General features: G+C 59.9%; 1 protein-coding gene across 18 annotated transcripts in view; it reads right to left on the bottom strand.

Annotated features, from left to right (window-relative positions):
• JAKMIP3 (Janus kinase and microtubule interacting protein 3) overlaps positions 1 to 16,615 on the bottom strand; it is a 78,219-nt gene that overhangs the window by 25,114 nt on the left and 36,490 nt on the right. For 16 of the 18 annotated variants that reach the window (XM_032422978.1, XM_032422976.1, XM_032422970.1 and 13 more), the window contains one exon: positions 5,617 to 5,860. In XM_032422978.1, coding sequence (XP_032278869.1) covers positions 5,617 to 5,751 — 135 coding nt within the window. In that variant the 5' untranslated portion in view covers positions 5,752 to 5,860. Of the gene's footprint in view, positions 1 to 5,616; positions 5,861 to 7,895; positions 8,020 to 16,615 lie in introns of all 18 variants that reach the window. The other 2 variants (XM_032422977.1, XM_032422973.1) reach the window with 1 other exon arrangement.

Here is a 16,615-nt window from a genome sequence, read left to right as displayed (position 1 = left end):
GGCCATCCAAGTGGCTCGGACCTGCTCCGGGCACACAGGGCCCACGGCGATGGGCGCTACCGTCCCCCCTCCTTGGTCAAGACCAGCTTCTACACTCAGGCCAGACCACAGCCCACGAGGATGGCCCATGCCGGGCCCCGACCCACACAGGCACTCACAGGACAGGGTGGCCACCATCCGTAGTCCTGACCGGACGTCCCTAAGAGGGACCGATGTGCTGGAACAGCAGAGACAGGCTCCGGGCCAGGGCGCCAGGAGACGGTCCCCGCCAACCAGCTCCCGAGCGGAATGGAGATGCGCCCGGGGTCTTACGAGCTGTTGCATGAGGAGCGTAGGCAACTGACTCGTGGGGTGCGTTAGCCGCTGAGATCGTGTTACTGACTCAGACTGCCGAGAAAAGGCGCGTCTATAAGAAGCCCACGCGGCGCAGCCTCGGGCCCTGCAGGTGGGGTCCTGCGTTCAGACTGCCGCACTGGGCAGGCCCGACACGCTGACTACGCGGCCACGAGTCCTGCGTCTCATCTCACCAGGGGCCTCGGCACCCCACTCCACACCCGTGTATGGTTGGAAGCAGCCACGATCCTTTATGGGGCCACGAAACGTTTACAGCTCTCAAACACTGGTTAACAAATTTGCTCAGAGGCTTATGGAATTGTAAACTACGTGAGCAAACAGCGCCGCTGGGACCCGGCTTCCCTACATCAGGTGAGCCCTGTCCCAACGGAGCCACCCACAGACCCACCTTTGCCGGTTCCTTCGGGTCATTCTGGTCTCCTTCCAGGGCCACCTCCTCTGAGAGGCCCTCCTTGATTGTACCACCGCCAGCATGACTGCTTGCCTGGCTTTACCTGGCCCAGACACCTGGTCCCGTTCCTGGGTGTCTCCCTCCGCTGGGACACGGCCTGGGGGCACAAGGGCGCCCAGTGTTTCCCGAGTGGCTGTCTGTGGCCTGGGGAAGCGGGGAAGCCCCTTCCCGGTTAAAGCAGAAGCCGCTTCCTGATAGCAGGTGTAAGGCTTGCTGTCCATTCCTCCCACCCAGTCCCGGGGGTGCTCATGAGCTGGGGGCACAGATGCGGGCGGGACCCCGTGAGTGCAGGCCGTGGGGGCTGCTCTGTGCCCGGACTGGAGCCGAAGCCTTGGCGTCGTGGTGGAAACACGGGGCCTTAGGCACCAAGCTTGTTTCTACCTAGTTGTCCGTGGTCACCTCCCAGTACCCCGCTCTGCGTAACAAACGCTGAGTTCTTTTCCACGCAGCTCCCGCGAGGCCTTCCATGTCAGCTCCTCTCCCTGCAGAGCTGGCTCCCTCTTTCCAGAAGGTTCTTCACCAGAGATGGCCCCACTTCAATCTCCTGACAGAGGGCGGGCAGCAGGAGAGTCCTGTTTTTATTTAAAGCATTTCATTCTTTACTGTCAAGTCTCCATTCACTCAAGTATCCCTCGTGATAAATTAACCATTGGCCTGAAATCCAAAGCGCTAAGCTCGCGGCAGCTAGGTTCACTGGCGTCTTTCCATGCTTCGCAGGGACCTTCTCTACCCTGGCAATTGCAATCTGCAAAACGAGATGTTGCTGCTGCAGAATTTTGCGGGGAATTCCTGATGACGGGTGGGCGCCGTGTGCGGTGTGAGTGCGCTCCTTGGCCTCCACAGACTCCCACCACCCAGCCAGGTTTGCGGGTGGGGACGGGTCCTGCCGGCTCTCTCCAGACTTCTGCCCTGAGGTCCAGAACCAGGCCCTCCTCCTCAGGGGCTTCCAGAACAACATCTGGAATATGCCGAAAACCAGACAGAAATCTCCGATCCCACGGTCTGGGTCTGGTCACGCGGATTTGTCCAGCGGTTGCAATGGTGACATTAACTGTGGTACATGTAAAGATTTCGGGATTGGTAAGGACAAAGCTGTTGACAGTTGTGATGACTGGATTCGTGTTTCCCATCCCCCACGGCAGCATGATCACAGGCGGCCAGCACTGGTGGCATTTTGTGGTGAGGGTATTGCACTGGGTGAGCAGACAGAGGGCTGCCGAAGCCTCGGCGGGAGACACCTGCGCAGGATCCCAGGTGAATTTTGTTGACCGACCTGGCTGCTGGGGAGACAGGAGAGTGCAGGCGGGAACTGGAAAGGGGCCTGAGGGGCGTTTCCACCCCCAAACACCCTGCTCCCAGCTCACCGCCCCCGGTGGATGTGGGGACAGAAGCTGTGAACCCTGGGGGCGCCTGGGTGGTGCAGACTCTTGGTTTCAGCTCAGGTCTGATCTCAGGGTCGTGAGATCGGGTCCCACGTAGGGCTCCGCGCTCAGCGGGGAGTCTGCTTGTCTCTCCCTCTCCCATTGCTCCTCCCTCTGCACACACACTCTCTCTCTAAAATAATTAAATAAATCTTAAAAAAAAAAAAAAAAAGGAAAGGAAAGAAAGAAACCATGAGCCCCACCGGCATGCTAGGGACTGCTGAGCAGCTCCCGGAGCTGAGCCCACATGGGAGCCCGCTCCGCCTCCCGCCCGTCCCAGGAGGCCAGCGCCACGTCCTCAATCCTGCCAGGACGCTGGGCCCAGGGAGGTCCAGGCCTCTCAGTGGCTGTGGGGGAAGCCGGGCTTGGACCAGCCCCACACGAGAGGAGACAGAAAGGACAGTGTGTCTGTGAGGGTCTAGAACTTTTCTGTTTGAATCTCGAAAGACAATGGCATGTGTTAGGTCTGGGTGGTGGGTACCCGCCTGTCTGAAATATTACCATCTCAGACACACACACAAACACGCTTAAAAAAAAACCAAACTAGAATGTTTTAATGATGCTTGGCGGGAAGGTGCAGGTCTGGCTTGGAAGTGGCAGTGGGAGCCCAGAGGTGGTGGGGAGGGGGGAGCTCGGGCTCAGAGAATGTCCCTGGGTCTCAGTGGCCACGGCGACCTCGGCAGCTCCTTCCCACCTTCTGGACTAGCAACAGGGGCTGGAAGGTGAGGAGACAATGAAGAACATTACCCTCTATGCCTCCTGGAAGTTTCTTGAATGTAGGAAATCCCGCAGTCCGAGACTGGCACCTCCTTCGGGCCCATGGGGCTCTGCTCCCTGCACCCCCTCCCTGCAGCACTGCCAAGAGCCGCAGGGGAGACGGGCAGCACCAGGCGGCTGAGGCTGTGGGGAAGGCAGCTCCGAGCTCTGATGCTCAAAGCTGCTGGCTCAGAGCAGACGTCCTAGGATCCCGGGAAGGGCTCCCGCAGGGCAAGGTGAGTCCCACGGGGCAAAGAGTCCCGAAGGGCAGGGTGAGCCCCACAGGGCAGGGTGAGCCCCGCAGGGCAGGGTGAGTCCCGCAGGGCAGGGTGACTCCCGCAGGGCAGGGTGAGCCCCGCAGGGTAGGGTGAGCCGCGCAGGGCAGGGTGAGCCCCGCAGGGCAGGGTGAGCCCCGCAGGTCAGGGTGAGCCCCACAGGGCAAGGTGACTCCCGCAGGGCAGGGTGAGTCCCGCAGGGCAGGGTGAGTCCCGCAGGGCAGGGTGAGCCCCGCAGGACAAGGTTTGGCTGGCGGCCGCATTTCTAACAAGAGTCATAGGAAAGTGACGTGCAGCGAGGTCTGGAACCCGCAGGCTGGGGGCCTCACCACCCATAGAGGTAAATTTCAGCCGTCTTGTAAGCCATGGCGACTGGGATGTCTGGGGGAGCGCGGTGCTCTGGACGGGCGCTGGTGTGATCCCTGCACACGCACGCACACACACGCACGCACACACACACAGGCGGGCGCGCACACTCAGACCCAGCTTCCTTGCACGTGGACTCAGACATGCAGACAAGGATGCTCACTGCCCGGCGCTGTGCCAGCCGAACATTGGGAACAGCCTGGATGGGGCGGCAGGTGGAACGTGGGCAGGTCGGCATGGGAGGAGAGCCAGACCCACTCCAGTGCTGCACGCGGAGCAGTTAAGAAGAGACCAGAGCACCCGGTGTGCGGCCTGCTGTCACCTGTGCGGCGAGGAACCGCAACACGAGGGACTGGGGCCTGTTCTTTCGTTCCAAGAGGTCAATCTTCCCAGAACATAAATAACAACAGGGCCCGGGCTGCAGGACCTCGGCCACCAGCCCCAGGGCCCTTGCACGGCAGCAAGAGGGCAAGAGCTCCACACCCGCCCGCCCGCCTCGGCGCCGGTGACGCGCCGTGAGCCCGCTCCCTCCCGCACCCCCACCCCGGGCCCTTGCGGGACAGGTGGGCTTCGCTGGAAGGGCACACAAAGGAGTACCATACCGCCGTAACGGGCAGGGTCTGCAGAGGAGGAAAGTGCCACGCCCCAATGCCACGTGTCGTGCTTCTGAGCGCTGGACGGACCACGCTCTCCCAAAGGGCCTTATCCCAGTGCTGACCCACGGCGCTCGTGCGTCTGAGGCTCGGCCCACAGCCGCGGTGTGGATGACCTCGAGGACTCCGCGGCATGTGGGAGGACTCTGTCCTGGGCCTCAGGATGTTTGCACCTTCGCCCCCGGCTCCCCCAGGCCACACGTCTGGGCCTCTGGGTGCCGGCCCTGCTGACGTGGTGACCGCCTGACCCAGAGCAAGTGCTGAGCCCAGTGCTCCCTGACTCCCTGGTCCCAGCCGGGGCCCGGTGGCTCCGACTCTCCTGCGGGCCCACAGAGGAGGCCTGGCCACGGGAGTGCCACGTGGTCGCTGGGACAGCAGTCTATGGTATCCGAGCTGCAGGCCCATCCCCGGGGCTCCTTGAGCTACTCCTCCCCGGCACCAACGGTCCTGTTCCTGTCCCCTTTGTACAGAGCAGGGACCTTCGGCAGGAGGGTGGGTGACCAGCATGGGCCACAGGCTCAGCCAGCAGACGGCACAGAAACGGGCGGGCGCGGCCGTGTCCTATCAGCGCTGGACTGACGGACAAGGAATCTGAATCTCGTGTGATTATCGGCAGTCATGGAATATGACAGTACTCCTCTTAGGATTTAACCAGGCTGGGTCATGTGGCGGTTAGAGACCCGGCCCCCAACACCCCTCCCCCCTCCCCCACCGCCTCCCCGAAGGACTCTGAGCTGGGCAGGACTCCTCCAGACCTACCGCTCGCCACATTCCCAGGAGGCCTCGGGTTGGGGGTGAGGGCAGAGGTTCTGACAGACAGAGAGGACAGTGGGCCAGTGGGACGCCCCCCACCCGGGCCTGGCCTGGCACGGAGCAGGCCGTCCCGTGACCAGCCCCTCACTCTCCTCCAGAGACCCCGGCACAAGCCCCGCCTTCCCCGCGGCCTCAAGAACCCCAAGTGCTGGACGTCTGGGTGGGGTCGTCTCAGGCCTGCCCACAGGGGTCTGGGCCCTGGGTGTCCGCCACCCGGAGGGCCTGCCCCAGCATTTCTGATGGCACCAGGAAGCGCTAAGCCCAGCCTGTTTCCTTTATCCACACAGAGGCTGTTCCTCTGTCACCCGCTCGGGGGACATTTCCCAGGATGGCGCCACTGGCCGAGGTCCCTCTGGAGGCCCAGGCACTGAACCAGGGCGGTCCCCCACCTCACGTCCCCCCACGCCCCCACTGCCCTCTTCCCAGAGCTGTCTGTCCCCCGCGGACCCTGGGACCAGCTGGGCAGACCCCGGGGCCCAGGACAGTGTGGAGAAGCCGGGAAGGGGCAGGGGTGGCAGGGGGCCCACCTTGCTCTTCTCCTGCTGCAGCTCGATCTGGATGTCAGTGAGCTTGGCCCGCAGATCCTCATTGGCGGCCTGCAGAGCAGCGAGGAGCTCCGCCTTGTCCCCCTTGCCTCGGCCGCCCGTGCCCTTCTTGGACATGGTGAGGGTGGCCCAAGGGATGCCCGGGGTGGGCCGCGCGTCTCGGCTGGGCTGTCCACACCAAGCTCCGGCAGGTTGCGCCTTACTGCGGCTACATTTTCTTGCTCACCTGGAGGGAAAGCACACCTGGTGAGCAGACTGCGTCCCGCGCCCTCGCAGGAGCTTGGGCCACGTGCGGCCTCGTGGGGCAAGGGGCGTCCTGCGCCCTGAGGAAGCCGTCCAGACTGCACGCCGGGCCCCCAGCCCCAGAGCGCAGAGACCCTCTGCCCTCTGTACATCACCTGTGATGGGTCCCCGCCTGTAGAGCACGTCCCCGTGCCTGGCACATAAAGAGTGCTTGGGGGCGTTCTTTCTGCCCCTTTGGAATAAGAGGTCGGGGACCCAACTTTAAGGCCCAATTTCATACCCGGGTGTGGGCCCCAGAGGCAATGGTGGGTGTGAACCAGGAGCTTCTCGGACAGTGCGGTGGAGGCCGGAACCTCCAGACCCCCCCAGGGGACCCAAGAACTTCGCCCGGGAGGACGTGCACCCTCACCCTGAGCCAACTTAGGGGGTGAACGCGCACCCTCAACCACCCCACGGGCGGGCTCCCTGCCCTGGGCCAGCCCATCCATCGCCTGGGGCTGCATTTCCTTCCCCACAGGTCCCCGCACCAAATGTGGGAAGCAGGCCAATCAACCCACTGTGTAGACCGTGTGGGCCTGGATTCAGCAGCAGGAGGCTTGGGTCCTGCTCCGCACTCATGACCTGGGGAACCCCGTGCACTTCAGACACCAGGACGGTGACCCGAGCCACAGAAGTGCCCTGTGCCCACCCACCCGCCCCAGCTGACAGGCCAGGAAGGTGCCTCCAAAATCTGGGGTATCAGGTCAAAGTTTGGCCTGGACGCAGGCTGGGACGCTGTCACTTCTAGGGGAGCGCTCTCCAAGTGAGTCCCCGCGGCCTTTGTCCTCCCTGAGGCCTTGGGATACGGAATCGGACAAAGCCCCAGACGGGGGGGCGCAGGGGAAGGCCTGGGCGGGCGGCACGCAAGTGTGAGCGGGCTCGCAGCCGGCCTGGGGAGCAGAGCCGAAGGGGGACTCTTCCATGGAGGAGGGAGAGCGAAGCTGGACAGAGACCGTGAAGATGTCAGGCTATCTCAGCAACGGCGCGGCCTCAGAAGAGAGCCCAGCAGACCCTCAGCCCCTCTGCCCAGGCCTGATGGCTGACCCACGGCTCCCTTCCTGCTCACAGCCCCTGCCCGGGAGGTGAAGAGCACGTTCGGTGGAAGGGAGGGGCCGAGTCCCAGGCTCCCGATTTCAGTTATATTTTCTGAGTCACCCGGGACCGTTTTGTAGACTTTCCAGCTCTGCGTGAAAGGGTCTTCCGCCCGCTTGCAATGACGCTTCCCACTTGCCGTCCAGTCTTCACAGGTGGCGCCGAGAGACCCCGCGCTCCAGCTCCCGCCCGCAAAGCCACGCAGCTGCGGCTGGTTAGGGCAGGCCCGCGTGCAGGCACCAAGCCCTCGGGGCCACGGCCACGGGGCCGTCATCGTGCTTCTCATCAGCCGCAGGACTCCCTCCGCCTGGGCGACGTTTGGGTACTGAGCACGGAGAAAGGGAGCCTGAAACGGGGCCGACGAGAGCGCTATCTTCCACGTGGCTCTGCTCACAGAAACGCGTGAAGCAGCCTTGGAAGAAGAAGGGTCCAGCTTCTCTGACCCGCCAGGCGGGCTAGTGTCTCATCATCCGCGGTGTAGTCTCTGTGACGGCATTAGTGGGTGGGGTCAGGTGACGTGGAGTGGTGGGTTTCCATTTGGGTGAGGGAAAGTGGAGAAAGTGGAGAAAAAGCCCCCCAGTTCCCGCCTTGGTTATCAAAGGCTCTTGGTGGGGGGTGCCTGGGTGGTTCAGTTGTCTGAGCGTCCGGCTCTTACTTTCGGCTCAGGTCATGATCTCAGGCTCATGGGATCGAGCCCCGAGTCAGGCTCCTCTCTCCCTCCCCAGGAGTCTGCTTCTCCCCCTCCCTCTGCGCCTACCCCTCCTTGCTAGTGTGCACTCACACTTTCTCTCAAATAAAGAAATACATCTTTACAAAGAAAAGCTCGTGGGGGCCCGGGCGTCTCCGTGGCAGGAGGGAGCCCAGGCCGTGCTCTGCTGGCGGGTTACCTGCAGGCTGAATGTGGCTGTTGGCAGGAGCCCCTTGAAGGGGCAGGTGGTCCCGCCTGCAGGCTGTTCTCCACGGCACAGGCTAAGCCACCGTTTCGGCCCCATGGGCAGAGACTTGAGGCCCCTGGGAAAAGACAGACAGACATAGCTTTCTGGACATAAGTCATCGCAGGCCCCGGCCATCCTGCGGAAGCAGAGAAGGACAAACAGCCACGTCAGGTGGGAGAGAACCTAGTCACACGAGAGACAGTGGATCAGGGGCACGACCCCCAGGGCTGGTTCCGAAGGGAAGCCGGACCCTGGAGCCATGAGCTCTGCAGGATCCAAACCCCTCTGAGCCCTCAGATGCGGGACCGACCCGAGCCAGAGCATCGACGGTGCCGACCCTGGCCGGCCTCGTGACTCTGACCTGCGCTCGGTCACCTTCAGATGCCCTCTGCCCCGATTCCATGCTGAGTCTCGTCCGCGCAAGGCCCTCGGTCACTATCTGCTCCCTTTGCTTAAACCCTCCCCAGTGCTGTTGTTGGGGGAGACCCGCTTTGGGAGGGCCCCCCCGGTGTTCTCCTTCCTTGTTGCAGGTAAAACCCTTCCTTTTCCTGTTCTCTGGCTTTTGGCTCGACGCACCCCAGAGGGACCCCAGTCTCGGGTGACAGCCCCATCCTCCGGCCTCCCCTGGTCAAGACCCCTACATGTCCCTGCTGCCTTCGCCGGATTCCAGGGAATTCCCAGTCTCCTCGACAATTTGCTGCATTCACCCCAACTACCCAACTATTATTTACTCCATGCTTTCTGTAGATGGGTTCATTGTTTTTTATGTATATTTTTTAAAGATTTTATTTATTTATTTATTTATTTGAGAGAGAGCAGGATGGGGGCGGGGGGAGCAGAGGGAGAAGCAGAAGCAGACTCCCCACGGAGCAAGGAGGCCAACATGGGGCTTGATCCCAGGACCCTAAGACCATGACCTGAACCGAAGGCAGCCGCCCAGCCAACTGAGCTGCCCAGAAGCCCCTATTTTTTACGTATTTTAAAGTAACTCCGCAGGCCGTTCCCGGAGAGAGGGTGCCAACATCACAGGTGTCTAAAGAGCTAACGGCCAGCAAGATGGAGGGACACACGCCCTGCCAGGGCTCCAGACAGGTGTCTACCTGCTCCACAGCCCTGAACCTGCTGGGCCCCCAGGCTGGACAGCGGCCCAGGGGCCCCTCCCAGCCCACCCCGCCCCCTCTGCCTGGCCGCCCCCACCGCCCGCCGCGCCTTTCGCTTGGTCTGGAACATGATCTCACAGGGCTCAGCACGGACACTGTTGGCTCAGGACTCCTGCCGGCCGCCCCACTGGACCCCTGGGAGCTGAGCCGCCTCCACCTTGGTTCTGGACACCTGGCCCTGAGCATTTTTCATGCAGCAAGGGGTCTTGAGCCCTCCCTGACATCTCCCCAAATGCAGAGTGAATATTTTTCTCCAACACCAATTTGGGAGCAAATATGATGAACATGTAGACTTTATTATTTATGGAAATGAGTGGGAACCAAATAAATCCCCCCCAGTCCCCTGAGGGCGTGCTCGCCCACACCCTGCCGGGGACTCCTGGCGGCCTCCTCCCGGAGCCCTTGATGGGATTACCGCCTGCGGGGAAGGAAAGGGGATTTTTCACGCCTCACCCATATCCTGTTTGTGCTAATGACATCAGCATTAAGCCTTCAGAGGATGAGTTTGGTGGAATGAAGCATCTTGCCTCCCAGACTCGGCCGCCTGGATGGGGAACAGGCTAGCAGGTGACGGGGGCTGCATCCAGCAAGCTCTGGGGTCTCCTGCTCCGTGTTACGTGCCTCTGCGCGCCCCATGCCCCTCCCTCCGCGCCCACACCCACTGAAGCACCAGCTGTAAGGATCGCGTCCCGGTCACAGATCCCATGTCTGTCCCGTCACCCTGGGAGACAGAAGAGGTGGCCCGAGGGAGACACAGGGGCCTGGGGGACACAGGGGCATCGGGGGACACGGGGCATCGGGGGACAGAGGGACATCGGGGGATGCAGGGTCCCCAGGGGCCTTGGGGGTCATGGGCCTGGGGGACACAGGGGCCTTGGGGGACACGGGCCTGGGGGACACAGGGGCCTCGGGGGACAGAGGGGCCTGGGGGACACAGGGGCGTCAGGGGACGCAGGGGTGTCGGGGGACGCAGGGGCGTCGGGAGGCCCTTGGCCTTTGCCGGCTGCTCTGGCCCAAGCGCTCACCCCTGCCTGGAAGAACCACCGACCGCTGGAAGCAGGGGCTGGGGGTGGAGGGTGGGGTCAGGAGGCCACCACCACCAGGCCACAGGTGGGCCCCCAGCCAACATGCTTCAACCTCCGAGCAGAACAACCCTGAAGACCCGCTCAGGCCTCTGGCTTCCCGTGGCGGAGCTCAGTCCACAGTGTCCGGCATCCGCATGCTGGTGGGGCGCGGGGGCGCTGAGGGACCACCTGCCACAGGCCGGCAGGGGCAGAATCCACATAACGAGGGGGGGCATTTCAAATACTTACCGGCCTGAATTAGCCCCCCTCCCAAATAAGTGTTGCGAACCTACTTGGGAGACGTGGGGCTGTGGGGGAAAGAGGCAGGGTCATGTTCACGCCCAGGCTCCGTGCACACCGATAATCTGTCACACTTTGTCGGGAAGTCATTAAACGATCGGATTCATAGCGCAGTCTGCCCCCCTTTGTTTCGGGGTCTCTGAGGACGTATTAAATAGAGGAGCTCATTCTGCTCTCTGCAAGTAAGTGCTCTTACGTTCAGAGGGTTTAGAAAGGGAGACAAGCTCGGAGACGCTGACCCGCTAACGAGGAAGCCAGCCGTGGGGTCAGCACCGCCCCCACCCAGCCCCCGCTGGCCTCCAGGATTTCTCCAACGTGGAGCCCGGGGCTCGCGCTCTCGCTGCCCGGTGTGGGGAGTAGGACCCAGACGTCAGTGAAAACCTCCTGCGTGCAAGCAGCTCAGGGCAAGGCCCCGCGCACTTGGCCAGCGGCCGGGGCATAAAGGGGCTTCGACCTTCTAAACCTGACAGTGTCTGACATGGGTTCTTTCCTGGTTAAACACTTTACCTACGAAGAAGAAAGGATGAATCTGACGCTTCTAATCCTTATCGTTTCCATGGAAATCCAAGGCAGGCAGTGGGGAGTGGTCAGAGACACCGTGTCGAACCCCACAGGGAGCCCCCGAGTTCAGGGTGTGGCTCCCTGTTGGCAGTCGGACAAGTAAGTGTGTGCCCGCGTGTGCAGGCTCGGCCGGGCAGAGGACCAGGCTACGCAGTCGGGCAGACGCGGGGTGTCGGTGGGGCACTCGGCCCCAGGGGGAGGTGTCTCAGGGTGCTCCCTCTCCACGCTGGGCCCTCAGAGTGAGCCTGGCAGAGGGGTGGGGGGGCAGGCCAGGAGTGGGTAACCCTCACGACACACAGCTCTCCCATTAAAAGTCACTTTCCTCAGAAAACATGAAGACCCCAGAGAGGGAAATCAGCCGGCCATGCATGGCTGGACGTACATGTTGATCCAAGAATCTGATCCACACCTGGACACCTCGAGGCAGGAATCATGCTGGGGGTGGAGGGGGCAGCAGAAGAGCGTCTGGAGGGGGTGGGGAGCAGCACGTGGGGTCTGGGTGCCCGGGGGGTGGGCAGCGGTGAAGAAGACGGGGTGTCCCTGCACCCAGCGGACCCACCGTCAGCACTGACCCTGGGACAGACCCGAACCACAGCGGGGACTCAAGCACGCTGGGCTCTTTCCCACAGCTGGCCATGAGGTGGCCACAGGACAGACAGAGGATCCACAGGAGGGCAGGCGGGCAAAGAGGCTGAGGCCTCAGCTCGACTCAGAAATGTGTCTTCTAGAAGCCAGAAGCAGAGGTCAAGAGTCCGGGTGTGCCATGTGATGTCACGGTCGGGGGGCTTCCCTGTGGGCTGACGGCAGGAGCAGATGCTGTGCCCCAGGACGGGACCCGGAGTGCGGGAGTAGCCACCTGCCCGCACCCTGAGCGGCCACCACCGAGGCCGTGGGACTCACCGTGACGACTGGGACGGACGGGGAGGCGCCCTCCGTCCCACAAGGACACCCGGTGCTCCCACAGTTGGCCGCGCATCTCTGAGAAGTGACTCGGGGTCGGCCACACAACCTCTGCCCTGATTTCAACACACCCACATCTTACCTGTAACCAGGTGGTGAGTCACGGTCCCCAGTCCGCACAGCTGATTCCAACACGTTCCCTTCCCGTCGAAAGGGTTTTCTGTAGTTCATGGCCAGAGTTCGGGCCCACCCGTGAGCGAGCTAAACTCCAACCTTGACGTGAACTTTTCAGCGTAAATCCCTGTAGATGCACACGCAGCTGTAGGACATGATGCAGAGCGATCCCACGCGCCTCCGCGCGGCTTCCCCGGGGGCTACATCCTGAGAAACTGCAGCGCGGGATGGCCACCAGGACGCGGCCCGCATCTCCCCAGGACTGCCCTGAAACCCTGCGCCCACCCTACCCCTCCTTAGCCCCTGGCAGCGGCAAATCTGCCCTCCGTCTCTGCATTTTGTCATTTCAGGAATGTTACAGAAACGGAGTCATCAGGACGTGACCTTCTGGGATCGGCTTTCTCCTTCAGCATAAATCTGGGGACCCATCCAGGTTGTGTGCGCCGGCAGCTCATCCACGTGCAGTGTTCCCGGGCGTGGAAACCCCACAGCCTGGGAATCCGTTCACCTGCTGAAGGGTGTCCGGGCTGTTTGCGGGCTTGGCCGCCACCGCTGTGCTCCTATAGGCATGCGCACAGGTGTGTGATGAGCACAGTCTTCCTTTCTCGGAAAGAACGCCCACGACGTCTGGGTCGCGCGTACTTGAGGAGGTGGCATTCTACGAGACACCGCCGAGCTGCCTTCCGGAGGGGCTGCCCCGTCTACCCTCCCGCCAGCAACGAAAGTACTGCCTCTGGTGCTTTTCAGCTGCTTTCCCTGATGATTAGTGACCGCCTTCCTTTCACCGGCTTGTTTCCCATCTGTGCGCGTTGGCCAGAGAGGACAGGCTCCTCTGAGGCCCTTTCTGCCTGTGTCTGCTGGGGTTTCTGAGCTGCTAGCTTCTTCAGCCCCGGCGAAGACCCAGGGACCTCACCACTGTGTCTCCCCGGGTCCCGGGTCCCTTGTTGGCCTGCCTTCTTCGCCTTCTTACGCTTGTTTTTGATCCAATATCCAGAGTGTTTTGTTGTCCTGATGGGAGGACTGGGGAAAGGTAGGTTTACCCTGCCTTCCTGGAGGCGGGAGTTTCTCCATCAAAGGAAAAATCTTACACTTGTTTCTACTGTTACATAAGAACGATGATTATCATAAGCACGACAATCACAACAATATAGACGATTAAACCACAGGTGTGATTTAACATTTGACACCTCACTTCCCAGGGCAGAGGGCAGACATTATGTTAAATAACTGTAGTCGCCAACCACCTGTTTGAGGAAAGGGTCCTCACCGCCAGTACTGGAGGGAACGGCTGTCCCAGGAAAGACGCCTTGTGTAAAAGCCACTTTGTGCTTGGTTTTGCGTTTGCCTGATTCAGTCCAGGGAGGGAGGCTTCGATCGCACTAATACCAACAGGTCCCTTTCGAGACAGAAAAAGTGGCAGCGATTACGGCTCTACACAGTGGACCACTGAGCACGTAAATGGTTTCCGGGGGCAATGCAAGTGTTTTAGAAATAACAGAATCAAAATACTGAACCAATACACAGTTTTGCTTCTGCTGAACCCGTCACCTGACTGACCGCCATTTAAAGTGGAGACGTGAACACAGATTTCCAGCACAGGAAAGGATCTCAGGATCGCCGGCCAAAATGCCAGTTCTTCGGGTGAGGAGACCAGGGTCCAGAGGGAGTGTGTCCCCCAAGGACCCAGCGCTCCTTCCTGACAGAGCCCCCAGCCTGCTGGCCCCACGAGAGACAGTGCAACACGGATCCCCCTCACTGCAGACAGCCTAAGCTGTGACTCTCAGGCATCGGAGAGCAGACTTGAATGCACGGCCTCGGGGGCAGGCCAGCCTAGCCTGCCCGAAAGTTCTCTGCCTCTGTCGAAGGGGGGCCACTTCTTTCCAAACAACTCAGCTGGGGCCCAGGACCAAGCTCAAAAATATTTAAAGAGGGGCACCTGGGGGGCTCAGTGGGTTGAGCGTCCGACTCTTGGTTTCCACTCGGGTCATGATCTCGGGTCATGAGATCGAGGCCCGCGTTGGGCTCCATGCTCAGCGGGGAACCTGCTTCTCTCCTCCCTCTGCCCCCTCCCCACCCTGCTCGTGCTCTGTAAACAAATAAATAAAATCTTAAAAAAAATATATTTAAAGGAATATAAAAAAAAATTCAACCCCAAGAATACAAAATTGACCACATCTGGCATCCAATCAAAATGACCGGGCTGTCAATTATTTCTCAATAAAACTGAGGGGAAAAATGCCAGGCAAGGAAGTAGGGAAGCGGGACTCCTAACAAGGAGGGAAAAACCAACCAAGAGAAACAAACGCAGACGTAGATCGCAGACCTCGCAGGTGAGGACTGGAGAGTGGCGGTCCCGGTAACACCCACGCGCTCAGGAAGGTGCAGGAAGTGGGAGTATGGGAACAAGGGACGTGGAAACGTGTCGAAGGATCCAAATCAGGACCACGGAGAGCAGAGCGCGGGCTGGAGTGAAGGATGCGCCAGGCGCCGGCCACAAAACCACACCCGCAAGAGAAAGGTCCAGTGAGCGGGAGGCACCCCAGGAAAGGGAGCCACAACAGAGATGGGAGTCCCGCGGACACCTGTTTAGGAACATGGCAATGACACCCACTTCCGTAGAAGTTTCACACGGTCCTTCCTCTTTCTTACACTCCACCTGCCCCACGGAATAAGGGAATACACATTGCCCCCAATGGAAAGCTTTTTTTGCTTGTTTTAACGCCTGTAATTAATCCCTCTCTTACACCTTTATGACAAAATATATATAACTGGAAATTTAAATGTTCCTTGAGGGGCACCTGTGTGGCTCAGTCGTTAAGCGTCTGCCTTCGGCTCAGGTCATGATCCCAGGGTCCTGGGATCGAGCCCCGCTTCGGGCTCCCTGCCCTGCGGGAAGCCTGCTTCTCCCTCTCCCACTCCCCCTGCTTGTGTTCCCTCTCTCACTTTCTCTCTCTCTGTCAAATAAATAAATAAAATCTTTAATAAATAAATAAATAAATAAATAAATAAATAAATAAATAAGTGTTCCTTGAGATCTTCAGCGCTGAGGTTGTGAAAATGTCTTCCAGGTTGAGTAATTGTTGCAAAGATTACAGCTGTGTAACTGGTTCCAATAGCACCAGTGAATCACAAATTCTGATAAATTATCAAATATAAAAAGTAAAATTGCATTTAAAGGCTTCTCTGCATAATCTGGATGGGGGTGGTGGTCAGGGTGAAGCCTTCCCTTTCTACTCCAGAAATAGCGCTCTCAGGAAAAAGGAGAGTTGCTCAGGGCAACATCTGGAAACACCCACCTCCTGACCTCTGTCCGCGGGTGGGGGTCAGTGTATTTGCTCACTGGGGATGCAGTGGGCAGCCGCCGTTGGCTCTAAGAGCCCCGGTCCCGAGAACCAGCGCTCCTGACACAGACAGCAAGGTGTGTAGTGCTCAGCCCAGAGAGACGAGCTGCTTCTGTGTACGGCAAGGGCTCGGCAAGCGCCATTTGTTTGTCTGCTTCTGCCTCTTGTAAAGGTCCCAGAACTTCCCACCACGGACATGGCTCACATTTAAGTTTGACTATGTCTATCTTGATTAACCAGTATACATGGTGTATCTGTCGATTAAAAATGTACTTACAGTTATAAAGTGCCTTTCGTAGTGAGATTTTTGTAGAATATTTACATTGTCGCCATAAATCCAGAATTTTTAGCCCCCTTCCATCTTATCCATGCACACAATTTGTTTCAGAATGTTGTTTTAAATACAAGATTTCTTAGAAACATGACTCTTCCATCCCATATGGAACAACTATATTGATTCCTCACCTCGCAGGTGAGGACCGGAGAGTGGCGGTCCCGGTAACACCCACGCGCTCAGGAAGGTGCAGGAAGTGGGAGTATGGGAACAAGGGACGTGGAAACGTGTCGAAGGATCCAAATCAGGACCACGGAGAGCAGAGCACGGGCTGGAGTGAAGGATGCCCCTGGCGCCGGCCACAGAACCACACCCTCAAGAGAAAGGTCCAGTGAGCGGGAGGCACCCCAGGAAAGGGAGCCACAACAGAGGTGGGAGTCCCGAGGGTTAGTGTTTAGGTTGTGAACACCCAGGGAACACTCAGCGAGGGGGGCAAATATGGGTCCCCTGATTTTGTCTGCATCCTAATCCTGGAACGTGTGACCAGGTTCCTTTATGTGACAAGAGCGATTTCACAAATATGCTCAGGTTAAGACTCTGAAATGGGGTCTGTGGTCCCATCCAATCACACAAGTCCTAAAGGCAGAGACCCTTTCCCAGAGAAGGCCCTAAGGGCGCAGCCTGAGGAGGACGAGGGCCACCACCACTGGCCTGGAGATGGAAGAAGGCGCCCCGAGCAGGGGTTGACACAGCCTCTGGGCACACAGAGCCTTCTGGTCACACAGCACAGGGAAATCGAAACTGCGGTCCAATGACACAGAGCTGAGCTCTGTTAACAACCAAGTGAGCAAGGACACAGCCCCCCCCACCCCCCCGGAACCTCCAGAAACGACAGCGG

Source organism: Phoca vitulina, unplaced genomic scaffold (genome assembly GCF_004348235.1).
Source record: "Phoca vitulina isolate PV1807 unplaced genomic scaffold, GSC_HSeal_1.0 scaffold28, whole genome shotgun sequence".
NCBI lineage: Eukaryota > Metazoa > Chordata > Mammalia > Carnivora > Phocidae > Phoca > Phoca vitulina.
The sequence above is the reverse complement of the archived record's forward strand: the minus strand, read 5'-3'. Positions and strand labels throughout refer to the sequence as shown.